At 58.7% G+C, this 22,188-nt stretch overlaps 1 protein-coding gene across 2 annotated transcripts in view; it reads left to right on the top strand.

Annotated features, from left to right (window-relative positions):
* Window positions 1–22,188, top strand: part of SMG6 (SMG6 nonsense mediated mRNA decay factor) — a 111,238-nt gene that overhangs the window by 83,914 nt on the left and 5,136 nt on the right. The window contains exons 14-16 of one of the 2 annotated variants that reach the window (XM_069874086.1): window positions 9,430–9,606; window positions 12,734–12,883; window positions 19,682–19,835. In XM_069874086.1, coding sequence (XP_069730187.1) covers window positions 9,430–9,606; window positions 12,734–12,883; window positions 19,682–19,835 — 481 coding nt within the window. The remainder of the gene's footprint in view (window positions 1–9,429; window positions 9,607–12,733; window positions 12,884–19,681; window positions 19,836–22,188) is intronic. The other variant, XM_069874087.1, reaches the window with a different exon arrangement.

Here is a 22,188-nt window from a genome sequence, read left to right on the forward strand (position 1 = left end):
GGCTGAGCAGGATCCGTGCGGGCTGGAGCTCACACCCAGTTCACAGTTACCTCTCTGGTAGGCTAACAGAGCATGGCTTGCTTGGAGCAGCCCCTCCTCGAAGAGGACATGGGCTCTCAGGCACAAGAACGTCATCGGGAGTCCCCTAAGTGGCAGCATTTCTCTGTAAAGCAAAACACAGCGTTTGTCCCTCCCTGAAGTGGCTGCTGGAAGCGGCGCGAGCTGCTTCCCACCCTGCCCTGAGCCGCTGGGAGCGCGCTGCCAGTGTGGTTCTTGTGGCGAGGGGAAATGCCAGTGTTGCTAATGTCTTTGGGGCTGCGGTGGTGTAGCCGGCTGAGCTGTGGTGGCATTTTTCTGGTGTTATTACATTGTCTTCCATATCCCCACCCTCTGTTTTCAAGGGAATTTAGCAGCGGCCCTGAGAGAGGAGCCAATGGTTGCAGGAACTCCTCCCTGCATGCAGCAGCCCCAGCCCCGCTAGCAGCTCTTTCACGTGAGCTTTGCCACTCGTTAGTTCAAAGCAAAGCTGCTTCTCTTCCAGCTTCCAAAGTTGAGGGGAGCCAGAATGCGCCGAGCTCCCCAGCAGCGTCCGGGTTGGCGCGGCCTGTGGAGCAGCAGTGGGGCAGCTCAGTGCTGACGTTGCTCAGTCTGGCTTCTGGTTTGTGGAGCGGAGGTTTCTCATCTCATTGCTCTGACTCAGGTATCTGTTTCCTCTGATGTGGGCAGCGCTCGCTGCAGCTTTTGCCCTGGGCACGCAATTGTTGTGTGGTTCACAGGGGCTGGCGCGACGTGCAGGCGAGCTCCCCGGGTGCTGCCACGGCCGGGCAGTGGCTCGGGTCTCTGGGGTGATGAAAACAGCATCTACCACACTGCTACACGCTCTGAACTTCCCCTAAACTCAGCGGGGCAAGCATCCGATCTGTGTCCTGGACTAAGAAGTCTGAAGGAAACGAAACACACACAACCTTACTCGACCCAGCGTGTGTGCACATGAACTCAGATGTGGGGCTGCTGCTCCCCGTAACTCACCCACCCGGCTGGTTGCCAGCTCGGACCCTCAGCTCTCCGCTCCCCACCCAGCTCTGTGACACAGCAACGCTGAATTCCCTTGGTGCGGGTGCTTAGGAGGGACCTTTTATGGTGTTTATTGGATTGTGTTTTCCTAGCCCAACAGCCTTCCTGGAATTCAGGATCCTTCTGTCACCGATTCTAACCACACTAACCAGTTTCCCTAGTGCGGGATCCCAGTTCAGCAGGTTGGGATTGTCACCCTCTGAGAATTGCTTGTGTTGGAGGAAGTGAAAACCCTCATGGGGCGGCTGCGAGCAGCGGCCAGGTGGGACCTGTGCTGCTTTGGGGTGTTTTAGTCTCCCACAGACTCAGAAATCCCAAGTTTCCTAAAGGAAGAGGAGAAAATTGCAAAGACTTTCATGCTAGTTCAAGTATCCACCAGGGCAAGGAGCTGTGGAAGTTAACAGCAGGATCTCAGATGACGTTCCCTGAACAGAGAGCTTAATAGAGTGTGAGTTTGAAATGCTTGGAGCAGCGGCTGTGCCCTCGGCGAGGGCTCGGTCTTGCAGCTCTCCCGTGCCTGCGCCCGGGAATGAAGGGTAGAGAAGGGGGGCTTTGCCTGAGGAGCTCCACTTCTGAAGCCTTTGGCACCTCCGTGAGATATTTAAATGACAGACAGACACACAGGGATCTGTAACTACTCATTTGGTGCCAACTAAACCACAAAGAAGATACAGCATTTGTGGTCCAAGGAAGTTTAAATATTTGTGGTCAAACTTAAAGTTCGACATAAAACTCTCATCTGCGATGGAAGGCGTCCAGGAATTGCATGGAGAACGTATAAGCTGTGTAAACTCACAGGAACGGCTTCCCAAAAGGCTCTGCCCGGGCCAGGCAGAATATTCCAGCTCGTCCTTCTCCTCTCTGTCTCCTGCTGACGAGGTCAGGAGTCAAGTTTGCGAGGGACATGGTGGCCTGTTAACGTCGCTGGGGGTGGGAGTCACCACGGCGTGGATGCTAGCGCCTAATTCCATGGTTTCCTTGCTGCCTGTAGCTCAGGTCATGCTGGAAGGGTGAGAGGTGGATGGTGTGGGTGGGGCAGGTGGATGCTGGCAAGGTTTGCACCGTTTTTTAGTTGGTTTTGTGTGGTGGATCCTCAGGCCCCCTCCTTCATCCCTGTGTGGTAACTCTTTTCCTTCCACCACCCACCTTCCCACTCCCTCAGCCCTCTGCTGCCCCAGACACTGGGGCCTGCGGGACAGGAATCACCCACTTGCTCTGTGGGTCAAATCACAGGGCTGTGGTTCTGTTGTCTCCTTGGGTAAGTCCTTGTGGAAGATCTTGTGCTGGCTCTGCCCTGCTTTATAGAATCACAGAATGGTTTGGCTTGGAAGGGACCTGAAAGCTCATCTAGTTCCAGTCCCCCTGTGATGGACAGGGACACTTTCCACTGGATAAGGTTGCTGAAAGCCTCGTCCAGCGTGGCTTTGAACACCTCCAGGGAAGGCTTTGGTGCCTGATGCCTTTATCTGCCTGGGTGTGGAATGGGTGTAGGGTCTGGAGGAGCTGAGCTGGACCTCCACGTAGCCCTGCGGTGCGTTGGCGTGCTGGGGATGGACACGCTCAGCAGGAATCTTTAGTGTTCCTGCCCTTTTTTGTTTTCCGCATACCCTGCAAAGAGGGCTTTTACTGCTGCAGGAGCGCGCCGAGATTCACAGTGGAGATGTTGGATTGAACATTCATCAGCCGCATTTCCCAAATTCCAGGAGAGACAGATCCTAACCCTGGCACGGGAACAGCTTCTCTGGTCACCAGCACAGCGTGGTCCCACGAGCAGATGTCCCCAAGAGAAGCCAGGGCTGGAGAGGGGATGAACCAAACTCGTCCCCAGTGCCAGCGTCTCCCAGAGCGGTGGCCTCAGAGGAAGGGCAGCGGGTGTCCGCCGAGAGCGGAGCGGTCCCCTTTCCCTTACTAAGCAATCCTCCCTTCCTCCACCAAAGAGCCTGCTAACCACTTTCTTATCTTTCTTAACTCTGCAAAACAATCTCTGGCAAGGCAGGCATCCTCCGAAATGGCAGAGGAAATGCATTCCCCCAGTCCCCGAAAAGGAAAAAAGCTGGAGACTCTTGGAGCAGGGAGAACAGCCCGTGCCCTGCGAGAGCTGACGCTGGTGCCATAGTGGCTTCACTGAGGTTCTGGATCGTGGCCCTCACTACAAGAAAGACATTGAGGGGCTGGAGCACATCCAGGGAAGGGAACGGAGCTGGGGAAGGGGCTGGAGAACAAGGGTTGTTATGAGGAACAGCTGAGGGAACTGGGGTTGTTTAGCCTGAATAAAACAAGGCTGAGGGGAGACCTCATCATCCTCTACAACTGCCTGAAAAGAGGCTGGAGCAAGGTGGGTGTTGGTCTCTTCTCCCAGGTGCCAGATGAGAGGAAATGGCCTCAACTTGTACCAGGGGAGGTTTAGATCTGATATCAGGAAAAACATCTTCACCAAAAGGGTTCTCAGGCACTGGCAGAGGCTGCCCAGGGAGGTGGTGGAATCCCCATCCCTGGAGGGGTTTTAATGATGTGCAGGTAGAGGTGCTCAGGGATCTGCTTCAGTAGTGGACAGGTACAGTTGGACTCAAATCTGTGATTCCCCAGCCTCGGGGAAGGCTTTGCACCTTCACATCATCCCCGTGTCTTCTCTGCATCACTGCGTGGAACGTGCAAGGCTGGTCTTAGCCCAGCAAACCCAAGCGATGGTGGGCAGCTGGCGCCCTTACCACACTGCTTTCCAGTTTTAAAAGCCAGTTGTGGCTGAGCTACGTGGCTGAGGTTGGAAAGATGCAGGCGTTTGCCAGGCCAAGAGCACATCTGCTCCGATGACTCGTCTGAGACCATGTGCCCCAGCAGAGAGGCTGGAGCTGTGCCTCTGCAAGGAGGGCGCTGGGGGAGAGGTCTGGCTGAGGCACAGCTACACTTTGTCTTCGGGGAGCCCCTGCTTTGCAGGGAAAGTGGTTCTTGAGCAATGGCAGTGGGGAAGAGCGACTGGAGTGGTTCTTAGAGCTTCTGTGTCTTTCCTGGGTGCTTTCTGATGCACCTCTGTGCAGTGATGGAGCATCAGATAAGGGTGTGGTGGATCCCATCCCCATGTGTGCTCTCTGGGTGGTGCGAGGAGCAGCCCGTGCTGGCCCTGGGTCCTGAAGAGTTGGGGCAGCAGCGGGATATTTTGCAGCCTTAGTTTGGGCCCCGTTGTGGCCACAGTTGCTCCCTCGGGTCACATGCAGAGTTGCAGGCATGTGGGAGCTGCGTCTGCCGACCCTGTGTGTGGGGGATTGGTTGAAATGTGCAGTTTGTCTGCGAGAAGCTGTGGCTGAAGTCAGCTCTCAGCTGCAGAAACCAGGGTTGGGATCGAGCTGCGAGCGCCGCTGCCCAGCTGTGAGGGGTGCTTTGCTCCTCCCTCCCCGGGTGGCCAAGAACCTCCAAACTAGATTTGGAGCAGGACAGGGCGAGGGGCTCCTCGGCCACAGCCGGGCTGGGGGACGAGCCTGGAGAGGTTGGGCTCCGTAAGCCCAGGGTTAAACCCAGCCCAGTTTTAATGCGAGCCTGCGAGATGAAAACCCAGATGGGTGAGACCAAATCGAGCTCTTCCCTCCGCGCTCCGCTGGGCCGCCCTCCGAGCTGGCTCCCCGGGGATGGGAGGAGGCGGCACGGGGCACTGGGAGCATTTTTAGCCCCAGCCTGCGTGGATGTTTGAGTGGGGTCAGTGCAAATGTTTCAGCTGGGCCGTGCAGACGCCGCGTAGTTGAGATTGTTTGGGGCTCCCTTGGTTTCAGCATCGTTCAGCTACTTCGGCTAAGCCGTGTTTAAACCAACACAGCAAAAACAGTGTTATCCCCACGCTGGATCGGGCTGGAGCTTGGCTCTGACTCCCACCCCTGTCCCGTTCCCATCTCCGGATCTGGGATGGGATCTCTCCGTGTTATGACTCAAACTTCTCATGTCCTTTTCCCCTTCTGAATCCAGCTGTCAGGATGTGCTCGTGTCTCCCCCTTGCACACAGGAATGCGGAGCGGCCGATGGCAGCGCGTCCTTCTCCAAAGCCACTGCCTCCTGTTTGCTTGCGGGGTGTAAGTTTTTGCTGAGGCCTCTCCTCACGCTGCGGTGGCAGCATGGCATTGCCAGGGGCTGCCGTGGGCGCAGAGCACCCCTCTCTGGATCAATTCCCCCCAGGATGTGGCCGGTCCCCGTGGCCGAGCAGGGCTCTCCTGGCCAGCTGGTTTGGCTGCCGGAGGCTCTTTGGCCCAGCTGAAGGAGTCTGCATTCCTGCCTCCCAGTTATTTGCTCTTTAGGATGCTGTGTAAAATTAACAAGTTGTAAAAGTTGATTGAAGGCGGCAGTGGGTGTGACGGCGACTTGCAGAGCTGCGGGAGCGCCGCGTGTGGAGCTGCAGGGGCAGAGGGGCCGTTCCTCCCTGGCTCCAGGTGCCGCTGACCCAAAGCGAGAGTGGGGCTGGTTTCTGGTGGTGTCACCCCACTAGCACCAGGTGCACATGTCCCCTCTGGGCACAGCGCTTGTGGCTCTCGGAGTGAGTCCCTTCCCTGCCCTTCGATCTCCTGGAGCTGGTGCCGGGGCTGCGTCTTCTTCAGGCTGGGTACCAACCTGTCCCCTGTCCTGCTCTTGTTGAAGAGTAGTGGGAAGCTTTTCCCTTCAGCCTGTTTTATCTGAGGGAGGAAATGCAGCCAAGTGTGTAGAAGGGATTGGCTTCATTAGAGCTGGGAACCCCTCGTTAGACCCAGAGACCCTGCTCACTGCTGGCAGGTGACACGTGCAGGGTCCTGGTGGCAAAGTGGCTTTGGAAATCCAGCAGCTGGGACAGTAAATGCGCAGCCCCGTGGGTCTCTCCAGGCAGGCGGCGTGTGTTAATGCGTGTCCCGCTGTGTCCTGCTCAATGATCAGTACAGTAACGTGTGACCCGTGAATTAGCAGTCGGAGCGCTAATGAGCCTGCTCAGTGTGCCCAGCAGCCACCGGCTGGGGCTGGGAGCTGGTGGTTTCCCCGTCTGATGCAGCAGGAGATTAGAAACCTCTCGTCTCCGCACCTGATGAGATCAGGCTGGCGATCGGGGCCGCTGCAGCCCAAGCCACCTCTGCCCTGCGCCCGGTCCCCAGCCGTGTGTCACCGCGAGGCACCGCGGTGGCGAGGGGCTCAGCGATGCCTCGGCTGCACACGCCTCAGGGGAACTGAGCCCAGGTCACGGTCGGGGGCACCAGACCACTTCAGCAATTCTCAGTTTCAGTTTTCCTTTGAGAGCGGCTGCGTGCGTGTCAGCCTTATTTTAATACCCAGCGATGACTTGAAGCCAGGCTTTCAGTTCCTGCTGTCTCAGTGCACGGGCAGAGGGGGAAGGGCGCGCGGGGCGGCTGTATTCCTCACTGGGGCCTGGGTGTCTGCTGCCACAGCACCAAACATCCCCACAGTGTCATCTGGTACTTGACTGTTCCTTTGGGGAGGGTGGGCAAGGCTCCCAGCACCCTCACCGCGCTCCGCTGCGGCGATGAGGAATTGCCACGTGAGCCAGCGAGCATCTTCGTGGCCGTTCCCTCTGCTCGGGGCATCCCGGCACTGCCGCGGGCACTCGCGTTTCCACTCTGAAACGGGAAGTTTCTGACAAAAGTGGGTTGCTCTGCGGCACGCAAGGTCCCTCTCCGCCGTTCGAGAGAGACCTGGGTGCCAGTCACAGGTCACTTCTTTCCCAGCATCTCCGAGGCTGGGCTGCCCCGCGGCGGGGCCAGCCTGGCTGCCGGCAGCCCGGGGCTCTGCCGCGTCCTCCTCGAGCAGGGCTGCACGTGACGGGGCTGTGGAGAGCATTTGCTCCTTCCCTGTTTTTCATTCATGTGGGCTGGAAAAATGTGTTCATGCGATGAGTTGCTGTGGCATTATGTCATGGGCCTTGAGTTGGGCTCCTTTCTCCCCAGCAGATGCGCTGGATTTAAGCGTTGGGCTGTGCTGGCTTGGCAGGAATCTGGTGTTTCCTACTCGTTTCTTCTTCGGGGGATGAAGGATTGAACCCACCTGCCCTCGTCCCAAGCCCCAGCCACGGGTGAAGGGAGTTCTGCATTATGCCTGATCACGGTTGGACTCGATGATCCTGTGGATCTCTTCCAACCTGGTTGTTCTGTGATTCTGTGATTCCCGATCCGGAGGGACCTGACAGTGAGATTTAAGCCTTTGCTGTGCAGAGGAGGCTGCGCTGCAGCTGTGTCGTTGTCCAGCCCTTCATGCACACATGAAAACCTCATGGTTGCTAAACTGGATGTGATGGCTTTTATTTGTAGAGGTGTTTTGAGAAATCCCTGGGAAATGGTGTCAGGCTGGGGTGCTCATCTCTTTCTCACCTAGCCAGACGGTCCTTGCGTCCCTTTTCCCAGTGCTGCTCCTGGCATCCCACGGCTCGTTCGTGCTGGCAGCGGGGACTCAGCTCCCGGTGCTGCCGCACACACGTGTCCCTGCAGCTCTGCCAGTGCTTGCCTGGCAGCCTGGGCACTAAGGAACTGCTGATACCAGGACTGGAAAACCCCTGGGCTGAAGTCATCCCGGGTGAGTCAGGCTGGGGCTCTGCAGGGTGAGCCCGTCGAGCTGGGGGTGCAGCAGGCATTGAGGTTTCCAGCACTTCCCCCCAGGGCTCTCTGGAGGGAGGTTTCCCATGACAGCTATTCCCGTTTAGCTCTTCTTCTCTTTCCTTCTAACTTTCCCCCTACGCTTTCCTGAAGGAGAGCCAGGAGGATGGGAATGTTCCTGCAGTGACACTTGCTGGGATTACTCCTGGCTGGATGTCCCAAGCATCAAAGGGCTCTCCTGGGAAAGAGAACCCTCAGCAGCCTGATGCGTTCCTGGGGCTGCCGAGCCTGTGTCACCTCATCCTTTCCTCACCTCTGTCCCATAGGACATGGTTTTTAGGAGCAGAATTGGTGGTTATGGGTCCGCAGCCGCTGCCTCCCGTGGGAACTGGAAGGAGAAGGTGAGGGTGCCTTGCTCAGGCGGTAGCCAGGGTGGTAGGTTGGAGGTCAGAGCAGGGTCAGGTGTTCAACATGCACTACAGCGACACGGTGGTTAAAATTAGCCCGCAGAGAGGAAACTGGCAGCGGTGTGGAAGAGCAGAAGTTTCCTCTCACGGCAGCCTGGTGTAGCGGGGCCGCGTGCTGCTGCCAGCCCTCCGTCCAGGACACGTCTCGCTGCCGGCACGGCACGGTGAGCCGCTCTCTGCCAAGCCAGGGCCAGGCTGTGCGGCGTTGGCTTCGCGTGGTGTGAGCGGGCAGGGGCAGAGCGGGCAGCGTCGCCGGCTGCAAGTTCCCTGCTGGAGTCACCTGTATGGGATCTGGCCTCTCTCCAGCTTCAGGATCACGGGCCTGAAAGCCTGCGGGCATCGTTCTATCTCTCTCCCTGGCTGCAGGATCCTGAGAGCTGACAGGGACCGTTCTGTCTCCTCAGACAGATCCTGAGATCCTGGTCCCGAGAGCCTGCAGGGACTTTTTTGGTTTGGGGGTCTCTGAGGCTGCGTCTCTCGGAGCAGAGCATAACCCAGAGCGATTTGAGGGGAGCAAGAGGAACTCAGGCATCACCATGGACTTTGCCTCCATAGCATGTAGCACTTTTGGCCCCTGTCTGCTGACTCTCTCCCTATAAATCTGCTGTTCCCGGGGGTGACGCTGGTCAGCAAGAAGCCCTGTGGGAGGGCTCTGCACCTGCAAGGGGATGGGGTCTGAGCCGTGGCCGGTTGTGGCAGAGGCACCAGGCTCACAGAGGTTGTGCCGCATGGGACGGGGCTGCAGAGGCACCAGGCTCACATGCTCTGGAAACTCCATTTGAGAGCCTCATAAATTGGATAATTACCCAAGCTATTGAGTTTCCTTCTGGCCAGATCTGTCCCAGCCTCCCAGACGGGGCTCCCCGGTCGGTCCTAGATGGGCCCATGGGACATGGTTGGGCTGCAGACAAGCGGGGGCTCGGCTTTTCTCACATGCTGCCACCCGCCTGCTCTCGCACCTGCATCGCTCCCCAGCTTTTGGGGGTGGAATCTGGGAGTGGAGTTGAAACAAAACAGTGAGGATAGGCCGCATCATTCATCTCTCACACTTCAGGACACCCCGCATTCGGTGGGGCTGGGCAGGGGGCTGGCTGCCCCTTGGGGCAGGACATGCCAGGGATCGGTGCTGGCTATCCTGGCTCTGCCTGCCTCCTTGACAGCAGGCTGCACAGCACGGACAAACCCCTTCCAACCCTGCTTGGAGCACCCTGCACATCCCTGCCTGCATCCCACTGGGCGTTCCAGCCCCAAACGCTTCCCCCGGCCGTTGCCCGTCCGCCTCCCCTTTGCACTGACTTTGTTTTCCTTTCCCTCTCCCCAACCCCCTCGCCCTCACCCCGTAGGTTATTGCAGCCGACTGCAAGAGGGTCACAGTTCTGAAGTATTTCCTGGAAGCCCTTTGTGGACAAGAAGAGCCTTTGCTGGCATTCAAGGGTGGAAAATATGTGTCAGTGGCACCCGTCCCAGACGCCATGGGAAAGGAAATGGGAAGCCAAGAGGGAAAACAACTGGAAGATCAGGTACCGTGCGGGAAGAGCGCGCCTCGGTGAGGGAAGAATCACCCCTGTGGGGCCCAGGCTCTGCCTGCCCTGCAGCTCCCGCTATTTATAGCTGGCGTAGCTGCGTGTGCATTTTATGGGGGGAGGCTGGGAGGGGGGCAAATGGTGTGCAGCTCTTGTCTCCCGAGTGCACTTTGCTCGTGCCCTTTCCTGCCAGTCCAGCCCGCCTGCCTCTATCTCGCGTGCTGCTATGAGTTCCAGATGCTGCTTTTCAAGCCCCGAAGCGGGGGGAGCTTTAATAACGTGCAGCTCGGTGGCCCCCGGGAGAGGAGGTGGGCGAGGGGGTGTCAGGGTTCAGCTTCAGGATCAAGTTTATAGCCGTGGAGCTCGTTGCGGCGGAGGCCTGAGCTCCAGCCTCCAGCACACGTACAGGAAGAGCTGACATTGGCGCCCCGTCCCTCCCCTGCCTCTCACATCCTGATGTGATTAAGGAATTCAACTCTTGTTTTTCTGCCCTTGCTTGTTCCTGTAGGCCTTGCTTCACTCCAGGCTCCGTGTGTGTGTTTAAGGGCTCTGCCAACCGCTCTGCAGGTTGGCTCTTTTCTTCTGTTTAATCTTGCAGTTGGAAAGGCCAAGGAAACAGGAGAGAGGGGCAGGGGCGTTGTGGGAGCCGAGAGCTGGGTGGCCCGGCACTGCCCAGCCTCGCTCCGCGTCCCCTCCCTGCACCGGGAGCTGCAGAGCCGGAGGGGACATCGCTCCTTCCCTCTGCCGGGGTGGGTGCCCCGTGTGCCGGAGGAGCCTGGAGCAGGAACGTGCTCCTTGCCACAGCACCCACCTCCGGCTGAGCAGGGGACAGGGTTTAGGGGATGTTTTTGCACCGAGCCTCGGAGCAAAACCCCAGGCAGCAGGAGATGGTTCTGTAAGGGGGAAGAGCTGAGCCTCTGTCATCTCCTGGAGACCTGGGTCTTTGTCCTCTTCTGATTTTCAAGCCGACACCACCAAAAGTGTGTGATGTAGGGGGATCGTCAGGTTCTACCCAGTGTCACGACAGGGGTGGTTCTGTTCTCTGTTTTGTTGGGTCGACCCCTCTAATTTCTGCTCTGAACAAACACACTGTGGAGAAAGGCTCCCTCCTGCCCGGTCCCCCCAGTCTCTGCTCGGCTGTGGGAACCTCTGTGTGAACTCGTTGTGCAACCCCGGAGCTTCCTCCTTGATCTGATCGCAAAGGAGCTCCCAGCTCGCCAGCGTGACCACCGGGCAAGCAGATCCTGAGCCACCGCGGGCAGATCTGCATCTGACAAATGCTCTTCCCCGAGCCCCTTGCGCCACGCCGTCCCTCTGGCTGCTCCCCCCCATGCCCTGTGGTCCAGGCTGTCCCGGCAGAGGGAAGTGAGCCTGAGGGCTCCGTCTTCCTCCTTCCCATGGCTAAAAAGTCACAAGGAGAGAAGAATACGTGGTCCTGTGGCCAGGCGGGTGTGCGGTTTGGGTGAAATGGTTGAGTATGTGACTCTGCAGGGCTGGGCTTGTTCTAAATAGGGACTGTGAGCTCCTGCTTGAGTCCCTCCAGCCATGGGAATGTGGGTTTGCTTTTATCCCTCTGGGGGATCCTCTTGCTCAGGATCCATCCCCTGCTGCCCTCTGAGGGTCTTTCTGCCCAGGTACCCCCTGGGAGCTCTTCCCAGCCCCACCACAACCCTCGGATTTGTGCAGAGCAGCAGAGATGGGTAACGTCAGGACTTGGGAAGGCCCGTGGTCGCTGTGCTGGGGCCAGGGGGCTCTGGGCAAGACAAGGGGCTGTCGGCAGCCGGGGCAGAGCTGGGCAGCACGCGTGTGCAGGGAGCTCCTGGGGAGATACGTGCTGAGGAACAGGGGCCTGTGGTCTCCCCGCTGGGGAGAGCAGCAGAGCCAGGGGCGGAACTGGGTTGTGGCTGATCCTCAGTGGGACACCAGCCACCACCTCCCATCCTTCTGCATCCTGGAGATTTGGGGGCATGGGGAAAGGCTAGCACGGCCTTGATGTGAGGGAGGAACAGCGTGGCTTGTTCTGGGGTCTCCGATTTGGGCAGTGCAAGCGTACTGGAAGGGTCTGCAGGCCTCCTGGTGGGGAGAGCCAGGGAAGGGTCTTTGGGAGAGTGGGAAGATGCAACATGGTCCAGAAGTACCTGTGCAGGCAGGAGTTTGGAGAATCAGGAGCCCTTCAGTTCAGCAAAGACAAGGTTCCTGGCCAGCAGAAACGTGGCAGAGGTGGACCAGAAGTAAATTACAAATGTTAATGGAGGGAGTAATTAACTATGGAAAGGACTAACCTTGAGACACAGTGGCTTTTCCATCATGTGGAGCTTTAAAGTCAAGATTGAGTGTCTCCTTTTAAAACATCTTTTCCAGCCCAGGTGGAAGTTTTGGGGTGGATGCAGGAGTCACTCTGTCCTAGTCAGAGATAAAAACAGAGAAGGGGAACGGAGTCTTTGGTCCTCTGGGTTCATGGATCTGGGTTTCCTATTACGATGATCGGGTTGTGTGCCCAGCCTTGGCTCAGGCAGCACTGTTAGGGCCACGTTGTGCTGCCCCAGTGCAGGCACGTAGGGAGAATTAGCATTTGCTCCCAGGGATGTGCAGCCTGAAGAGACGGGGGAATACCATGGCTTTACAGAACTGAAGCCTTTATGGAATCATGGGATGGTTTTGATTGGAAGAGATCTTCAAGATGATCGAGTCTTCCCATCGATCCAACCCTGCTAAACCCACCACTAGACCATGTCCCGAAGTACAACATCTACTAGTCTTTTAAACCCCTCCAGGGTTGGGGACTCAACCACCTCCCTGGGCAGCCAACCCAAGACTGTGGGAAGAGTTTTCCACGGTGAGAAAGAGGGTTTGATTTTAGAGCAGAGCTTTAAGCAGGGCTGCCCCTACCCCGTTACCTCCTGTCTTACCTTGTTGTTTCTTGCATGTTTGCTCTTTATTTATTTTGCTCGCTTTTTTTGGATGTTTAGAAATAGTCATTTACCCATCAGCAAGAGGTGATGGACCATGCCTGTGGGGATTTGTCTGCTGGAAGGGGGAGAGCAGAACAAGCACGGTCCTTGCCACCAGCACCCCTTACAATGACTTCTCTCCTGTTTTGTTGTCTCTCTGCACTTCCTGGAAGAAGGAAGATGATGTGAGGATTGAGGCGTTTGAAGATGATTCTGAGGCTGAAGGCAGCGGAGGAGAGATGGACATCAAGGAGCTCAGAGCCAAGAAGCAAGCCCTGGCCAGGAAAGTAGCTGAGCAGCAGCGTCGTCAAGATAAGATTCAGGTAGGATGGGTTGCGTGGCTGCAGTGCCCACGTTGGCTGGTCTTGAGTACGTGGGCTGGTCCTGCCTCGCTGTGCTGATGATGCACAGCCATCTCCCTGCTACCATTCAGGACCAGCAGCCTCTTGGGTTGTCCTATAGCACCTTGAGCTTCCCTCGTGTAGGTGCCCTGTGCTGCGTCTGTGAAATTCAACATCAAACTTCTTTCTAGCTTTTGTGGAAGGGCCAAATCCAAGTTGCTGTCCCCCACCCATGGTAAGACTTGCCCTTCCGGGCCCTGAGATGAATGTTTTGGGGACTCCTGGGCCCCTTGTGAAGCCAGACAGCTTCTCCGTGGAGCTGCCAGCGTTCCCAGGAGCCCTGGCAGGGGCTGCAGGACAGTGCGTGCCAGGCAGGGAGCTGTGCCCCTGCTCTGGGCAGAGCTTCTGTGGCTGTGAGGCTCGGCGAGAAATAAGCATTTCTGTGCAGCGGGGCACAGGCAGACAGGGGAGAGGGTGGGACACGAACAGCAGAGTTCATGTGGGAGCCAACGGCAGGAAAAATAGTCTGCAACGGCCGCTGCAGCCAGAGCGCCACTTGCAAAGCGTTGCCATCTTTATGGAGTCAAACAGGCGGGGTACAGGTGAACCTTTCCTGGCCCTGGCCTGAGCCGAGCATGTTTCTCAGTGGGAGAAGGTGAAATCAACTGGTTGGACTGGGAGTAGATGCCTGGCGGCGCACACTGTTGCTTTAAGAGCAATCTCACATGCATGGCTGTTGGCTGCCTCGCTGCTCGCAACCCCTCTTCCTCCAACCTCGCAGCCCAGATGAGGATTTCTCAGCAGAGGAAAAATTCTCCCTGGCTCCCCTCCCCCTCACCTCCGCCCTCTCTAATGCCCAGGGCCCTTCACTTCCATAATTCTTCATTTTCCAGCCTTGAACGTAAGCCAGACACATCTGTCTGGCCATATGCGTGAACTCTGCAGTGTGTGCCGAGGTGGTTGTAAAACAGGGCTGCTGAAGGCCCTACTGGGAGAGCGTGCACATGTGTACCCTCCGGCTACTGGCGCCGGGCCCAGAACCACTGCGCTTCGCTTTTCCAAACCCACCCCAACCTTTCAGATTTTGCCTTTTTTCTTCTTTTTCTTTTTTTTCCTTTCATTTGAATTTTTGAGCAATTCCTATCAAGGCGAAGGTAGAAGCTGCCACCCCCGCAAGCGAGTCCATTATTGTTGGCAGGTACCTGGGTCACGTTAATGCAAGGAGGAAGAAAGCAGCAGCGAACGAATGAGAGATTGGAGAGATGGACTGTAAATTAAAAGCGGCCTGAAGCCTTCCAGCCTCCCAGGGTTGTTAAGCGGGAGGTGTAAGTAAATTCCCCACTTCCCACTGCCTTGTACAGACGCAGCAAACAGGAACTGCACATGTTCGGGGAGGGCAGCGCGCGGCGGATCCCGGCCCCGGCGAGGAGCCCAGCTGCAGCAGGGCCCCCCCGGGATGGCCGCTGCCCATTCTGGGGGGAGAGTGGGGGCTGCCTGATGTTGTCGGGGGCTTTCTGCCCCCGGCGCGCTCCTCCCTTCCTCCCCAGTCGATGCTCGCAGGCGGAGAGAGGTCAAAATGAGGGTGTGGGCAGCTTCAGGGGCTGCGCAGCTGAGAGCTGAGGTGCAGTTGGAATCTGAAGGCGCAGGGTGGAGGAGAAGTCCTCGGGGCTTCAGTAAAGTCATCCAGCCCGTAGCTGGCTGGGAACAGCCCCGAGCAGAACATGTGTCCTTGCCCCGGTCCTCTCCCTGCCCTGGCACTGTCCACATGGCTGGAGCCAGCGGAGCGGAGGAGCTCGGGTGGAAAACGCTGCCTGGGGAGGCCAGGTCGGAGCCAGCTCAGCCTCCACCCCCTCCACTTTCCCCCTCTTGGCCTGTGGTCCTCGACCTTTCTGATCTCCTCGAGAGATTTGGTGTTTCCCAGGACCTGGGGAGCTTCTGCCTTCCCTGTCACAGCCTGTTTCTATTTCTTTTGTTCACTGCTCACCTATGGAGTTCACGCATTGGCTGCTTTCTGAGTCCTCCCTTCGTTATCCTGGGGACAAGCCACAGGTCTGTTTATTTATCTGAGTCCAGCCGATGTGGCTCCTGTCTCAGCATGGCTGAGAGCCTCAGCTCTCCACGGACTCTGCGTGGGGACGTGGGCCCAGCGAGCCGAGGTGCCACCTCTGCTTCCTGTGATGCCGTGTGCAGGGACACAGGGTGCAAGGCAAAGCTTTGCCACCCCTTTTCCTTCTGTTCCTCAGGGGAACATGGTGTTACGGCTTCACCTGGGGCTTGTGGAGTTGTGCTTCTCACAGCTCAAATCACTACCTTCTCCCAGCTCTGGTTGGGTGAGGAGCAGCTCTGGTTGGGTGAGGAGGAGCTCAGGTCGTGAGGAGCAGCCCAGGTTGCACGGAGTGGCTTTGGTTGATAGAATCTTAGAATCATAGAATCACCGGGTTGGAAAAGACCCATCGGATCATCGAGTCCAACCATAAAGGAAGCAGCCCAGGTCCTGAGGAGCAGCCCTGGTTGCAAGGAGCAGCTTTGGTTGGGAGGGAGCAGCCCATGTCCTGAGGAGCAGTGTGGGTCCTGAGGAGCAGTGTGGGTCCTGAGGAGCAGCCCTTTGCTGCGTGGCCCTGGTTGGTGGGTTGGCTGCTGCTCCTGGCTGTGCCACCATCCCACCTCTGCCCTCAGCGCTCACCCAGGCTGGGACAGTCCCATGTCACAGGCTGGTGACAGCAACGATGTGTCAGGATGAAGTGAAAGACCAGTTGCCATCCAGATATTTGGAGGGGTCTAGAGGCCAGGCAGGTAGGTGGATGAGAGGACTGTGTGGTGGCGCTGCCAGGGCAGCAGCATTCCTACCGCGTGTCCCCACTGCTTGGCCAAGCCCTTGGTCCATGCTGTTCAACGTCCTTTGTGCCGCCGCTGTGCGCTGGGAGCGGTCGAGTTTCCTGACCGGTTGAAAACATCCCACCTGAAACATAACAGGCTCTTCCTCTGGATGCTGCTATTGTTTTGCTCAGCATTACAGAAGCTGCTTAACCGGGACGTCCAATTATGACACGTCTTCCCAAAATAGCCGCTCTCCTGTCCCTTCTGAGCCCACGGAACGGCCGCCCCCTTAAGATGCAGCCGCTCCTTTGTGGCGGTAGTGTGAGTAAGTGGCTAAATATAGCCGTATCCCATTCACGCTCTCCTCGGTGCGCGGGAACAATGCCGCGGGTGCACACGCGCCGACACGCACCTGCCTGGGAGTGGGTGCCTGCTGGCTGCGGAAGGCGCACACCCACCCACGGCGGCTCCGCCACGGCGGTGGCCCCACTTTGCTACCAGGCACGGGGCACGTTTACTCCTGAGGAAGACGCTGGAGACGAACCTTGGGAGGAGGAAACTCAGGAGCAGAGACTAGAGAGGCATTGTTCTCAGCCCTGGAAAATCCGCCTCCGATCCCTGCGGAGCGCGTGGAGTCGGATGGGGCAGCCGCGCTGAGTTTCCCCACGGTTGGAGAGCGGGTTGGGGCAGCAGAGGTGGTGACGGTGCAACCCTCTACGACCTGAGGGACATGGCTTAGTGATTGATGGGAATGGTTGGACTCGATGATCCGGTGGGTCCTTTCCAACCTTGTGATTCTGTGACTCTCTGACCCATCCCAAAGGCAGCAGGGCACTCGGATCTGCCGGGCTTCGGCCCCTGGCCTCGGCCACCGTGGGCAGAGGAGCTTGGGGTCCATGTGCGGAGTCAATGTGGAGCCCCTTCTTATTCTGTGCTTGTGGAGGAGCCCCTCGGGTCCCCTCCCTGGCACTGGCCTGGCTCTCGGGAGTCCAGGTCCACGCTGGAAGCCCTGGGCTGGGCAACAGCTTCCGGGGAGTCCCCCAGGTGATCCCGGCTGATGGATGAGCTGGGAATTTGGGACTGTGTGTGCAGGATTGTCTGATCTCAGTGCTGCCACCAGCTGGGGCAGCCGAGGGAGCCACCTCTGGCTCCAGCCCAGCTCCAGGGAGAAGCCCCCGTGGCCGGAGCGGAGGCTGGGCAGGGGGCTGTGGGGGGCACAGCGTGTGGGTGCAGGAGACAGGAGAGCGGGTGCTGCCTGGCCCCAGCGGGAGCAGAGAGCCCCTCGCCTCAGAGGTCACGTCCAGCACTGGCGGGGTCACCGCCATGGTTAACCCCAGTGGGACATCACTGAAATCCGGCCGTCCTGAACCGCTTGGGCCGAGGCGAGGCTGTGGCTCCACTGTCCCCAGCGTCTCCACCAAATCCCACCTCCCTGAGGGCATGTGGACCGCGATCATCCCATCTTCCCGCTGGGGAAACTGAGGCATGGCAACTCGATTCCATCCGCGGTGGTGGTGCAGGAGCTGGGCCCGGACACAAGCATCCCAATCCGTATCCCCAAGCCCCTCCATGCCCCACGCATCACCAGAAGGGTTAAGGCAGCGCTCGCCTCCCGGTTCCCCGCACATGGGCTCCCTTTCATCTCTGGCGTGAGGCCAGGCAGCGTCCGCATGAATCACAGGCCACTCCTCTCCCCCCTGAAACCCCTTGGCCGGAGGCTTCTTGCAGCCTTTTACTCACACAAACAAAAATAAATCTCGCTGCCGGCCTCTGAACTCTGCAAAGGCGAGTTTCCCTCTGGCTCCCCGAGCGGCCCGGAGCTGTGCGCGGGGACTTGGCACGCTCCCCGCCGACCTCGCTCTTTCACTCCCGGCGCATCCTGTGTCCTTCTCTCACCGGGCGGCCCAGCGAGCGGAATGGGACGTGACGGCCGGCACAGGCGTCGCTCGCGGCTGCCAGGAATCGGCTGGGTACGGCCTGCGAGAGCCGCCGGGGCAAATGCCACACACGAGGGTACTGCTCCCCGCATCCCCGTGCCCCACGGCTGGAGGGGTAGGTGAGCCTCCCGCTCGCGCCGCGCTCCTGAGGTCGCCTGCACGGATCGGGGTGAGACCCGGGGTTGGGGAGTCACGTTGGGGTGCAGGCAGGGACCCTCTCCTAGCACCGGCCCTTGCTCATGTACAGTTGTCATCACCCATCGGAGCCTGCGTGGTTTCAACCCCCTTTCCTGCAAGTTTAGGGTGGTTGACTGGCCACTGCATGAAGGTTATGGGTCTTTGCGTAGGCCAACAGGGCTCTTTTCCATCTCCTTGTGACAGGTGGAGTTTGGTGGAGCTCAGCAGGGCTTGGTGCCTCTCAGCATCTCCTCCCGTACCCCCAGACTCTGGGGAGAAGTGCCACCTCCTCACAGTGAGGAGCCAGGGTTGACTCCACGTTGTCCCTCCGGCTCTTCCAGTGCCCCCACGAGTGCCAGCACCTCCCTGGGTGAAGGCAGGGATGGCATCTGGCACTTCTCCGGCCACAGCAGCGTCTGTACAGGGATGACGGCTCCATTGTAGCATGATGGGGGACGTATGTCCTCGCCCCGTCGTGTCAGCTCAGCGCTGCCGTGCAGCAGACAGGACCCGGCACACTCCCCGCTCTACCCATCGCCCCTCGGGCTCGATGGGAGCTGCAGCCCCAGGAGGCGGGTGGGAAGCACGTGGTGAGGTTCTGGTTGCTGCCTTGCCTGGAGATGCTTGTGGGAGGTGGCAGCATCAAGCCGCCTTGATTTAAAGCCAGATGACAACACTTGGAAATGGATTAAAAACCACTTCTTTCCATGGTCACCACTGGCCCGTGTGGCTCGTCAGTCTAGGGCGCCTCGGAGGCTTTGGCATGACTGCAGGAGGGTTCGGAGCCGCACCCCAGGCAGCCGGAGCTCCCCGTAACGTTGAGCAGAACAGGGCTGGTGGTCATCTCCTGTCCCCAGGTCACGCCTTGTGGGTGTGAGCCCGCTGTCGCAAGGGTTTGCATGGTGGATGTGTTCCACAGCAGCGCTGCTGAGCTCCGTGGGTGACCGGTTCCTATTAGAAGCAACAAACATCAGCAAATCCAGGGAAGCTATTTTTAAGCAGAGGAAGCACTAGAATAGCATCCTGAGTTTTTTAAGCCTGTGACTTACTGAAGAGCCCAAGTCCTTCAATAGCATCTAAAGGAACGTGAGCTTTTGGGTCCCATTTTGGCAGCTGGTGTTGTCCAGAGGTCCAGGTGCATTCCCATAGCGTTGCTAGTAAGACCCAACAGACCCTTCCCATGCATGTGTGAGCAGCTCTGGTGTCCAGCAGGTGTGAAGGGCTCGGCTGAGGACAGTGCTGTGGGTTTTCAGGGCTGGAACCCACCGGGTTTCCCAGCTGGGCATAGTTGGAAAAGGCAAAGCACAAGCAGGATCTGGTGGGACAGTGAGAGGGAGACTCAGCCAAGCATCCTCACCTCACAGGTGAGGTGCCTGTGAGCACCTCATAGGTGCCTGCTTGGGCTCCCTGGTTAAGATGGTGTTGGCAGGACTTGAGTGTCCCAAACTGGTTTGTTTTGGCTGTTGTCCCCTTGAGCTGTTACCATCTGGAGCCCCAGAAGCCCCTTCCTCCTGCTCCCTTTCCCTCCCTGCTGTTTTCTCTTGGGTTGGTCTTGTGGCAGCAGTGTAGATTCTCCTGGCAATGGCCAGTTCCCAAAACATCTCCATTTTCAAGGCTGGTCCCAGTTCATCCCAGAGCCGGTTTCCTAGGAGAAAATTCTCTTGGAGGCTTTCGCCATCCCATTCAAAGGGTGAGCTGTGGACCCACAAGAGTTGGTGTTTGAGGGCGGACATCTCCTTCGCACGATGCCCTGGCTGCGGGAGGCGCACATGCCGGCCAGGTTTGTCCTCTGCTCTCAGGGTCCAGAGGTCGCAGGGCTGATGTCCTGCTCGTATGTGTCCTCCTCCAGGCTGTGCTGAAAGACCAGAGTCAAATGCGGCAGATGGAGCTGGAGATCAGACCTGTATTCCTGGTCCCAGACACCAATGGGTTCATCGACCACCTCAGCAGCTTGAGAACTCTTCTGGACTGCAGGAAGTTCATCCTGGTGGTGCCCCTGATCGGTGAGTATGGTGGGGGCTTCCCCTTTTCCCCCAGCACGCTCTCCCTCTGCACCGGCTCCCTGTCTCTGTGCCCCACGCGCTCGCAGTGCCTGTGTGGTCTGGAGCCAGTTGGCTCGTGCCAGACTGGCCTCCATCCTTCCCTGTCTCATCCCAGCCACGGCCAGTGTTTCTCCGGCTCGTGTCGCCCTTCCTGCCTGCTCCCTGCCCACAGCACTCATCAAACTCCTTTCCTCCTGGTGCATCTGGGGGTGCCAGGGGCTGGGAGAGGCGGCCGGGTGTTAAATGGGATTTGAAGGGAATTTTGGAGGGAGCAAGGAGGAGGAATTGTTAAACAATCGGAGCAGATAGCTTATCCCAGCTGAGCTGGGTCTTAGGCAGCCTGAGCAAATGGCCAGCCTGTGTCCCAGCGTCTCCGAGCCGCTTGAGCCCAGCCCTTCTTTTTATCCTTATAAAGCTCGCAGTAAAACAGCAAGCTGGTTCCCGTTATTGGTAAACACTCACCCTGGCAGATAACGGCTGTGCTGCTGGGTGGTCTCCCAGGGTGGCGGGAGGATTTGGGTAGATGCCTTTGCTCTGATTGTTTGATCATGCTCCGGGCTGGAGGTAGCATTCCTCCAGCCAGTGTCGCTCCGGCGCCCAGCGCATCCCAGTGCCAGCCTGGCATTCCGAGGATCCCCGAGGGCAGCAGGAGCTGGACTGAGCCGTGCAGAGCCCCATCCCAGCTGCAGCCCCAGCTCTGCCCCCGGGCGCATCTCCAGCTCCAGGCAGTGAGGTGTGTGCTCCTGCTGATCTCCTCGCCTGGGCTACCTGCCCTCCAGCTCCTCACAGGGCTTCCTTCTCAACTCCTGGTGTCCAGCCAGCCCACATCCAGCTGCCGCCCTTCGCCACGGGGTGAACAGCCTGGCTCAGGAGGGATTCCTGGGACTGGACCCTGCGTGGGGGCAGCAGGGCTGGCTACCTGCCCATGTCAGCACAGAAGCTGCTTCATGGCTTGGCATCACAGTGCCACGGCTTCAGCTGGTGCTTCTGGCTCCCTTCCACTTTATGTGGAAATGATGGGAAGGGAACCAGAAGCACCAGCCGAGCCCAGGCAGCCCTGGGGGCTGTGTGAACACCTGGGAGAGCTGGGACCTGCCCTGGAGCCGTGGCCCCAAGCTCCTGTGGTTGGTGTGTGCTTCTCCATCCAAACCCCAGCCAGGTGCAGCACTTACAGCCAAAACCCCTTGTCCTGTTCCACTCAACCTGCAAAGGGAGCCTGGCCTTTGGTGCCACGGGCAGGAGGACCAGCAGCGACTGAGCACCCTCAGTGCTCTCCTGCTCTCCTGCACAGCTCATCATGGCAGGGACGCTGTAACTCGTCCCTCACTGCCTGCCACCAGCATCCCCTGCACCCTGAAGCCAGCTTCTCCCTGTCCACACCAGGTGGTGGTCTAATTCCCCCTCATCCCCCAGGAAAACCATCAGTGCTGAGCCCTGGGTGCGGGCGGGAGGAACCCATCCCCTGGGCTAAACCGGGGTGCGTGGCTGCCGGGCGCTGAGGCCTTGGTGCTGTGCGCCATCGCGGGACCAGAGCCGCGCGCCGTGCCCTTCCCTCAGCACAGGGCACTCCTCCCCGCTCTTCCCAGGGATGCAGCAAGGGGTTAAGCGTGCAGCTTCGCGTTGGGTTTGTTTCTCTTGCTCTTTAACCTGCTCCGTGCTCCTTGAGGTTGACCCCACCATGGAGAAGCCAGGCCTGGTGCAGAAGCACAAACAAGCCTCCCCTTTGAAGCCTGTTTAGCTTGGAAGCAGGAAGGCGGATTTCGGGAGGGAATACCAGCTTTTCCTGTTTGATGTTCCGTTCTTGCACGGCTCCCCCCACCCCGGGCCGGGCCGTGCGTTGTGTGGAAATGGCAGCATCAGGTCGGTAGCGAGAAGAGTCGCCGGCCAACGAAGAGCAAAGCAGCTCCATGTAGCTTTAATTTGAATACCCAGACAGTGAGTGCCAGTCTCACCATGGAACAGAGCGATCACGCAGGCTCCCCGGGCAGTGATTCACAGCACTGGGGAGAGGCCTCAGACCCCGAGCTCTCTCCCCGAACCCCCAAGGAATGCATAGTTCCCACTTGAACTCAGGACTTGGCTCCAGGCTCGGAAACAATCTTCAGAAATGAAGCCATGGCTAAAACACACACTGTGCGCGGCAGAGGCTCCCTCGCGCACACGTGCACACCAGCTCTCTCGCGCGCCCGGCCTCGCGCACACGCAGCCCCGCACACGATCGCAGGCGAGGATGCTCGTGCGCACATCTGGCTGCACGCGGGTGTGCCCGGCCTCGCCGCCAGCCACCTCGGCCGCATCTTGCTCCCACACACAC

Source organism: Phaenicophaeus curvirostris, chromosome 21 (assembly GCF_032191515.1).
Source record: "Phaenicophaeus curvirostris isolate KB17595 chromosome 21, BPBGC_Pcur_1.0, whole genome shotgun sequence".
Taxonomy (NCBI): domain Eukaryota; kingdom Metazoa; phylum Chordata; class Aves; order Cuculiformes; family Cuculidae; genus Phaenicophaeus; species Phaenicophaeus curvirostris.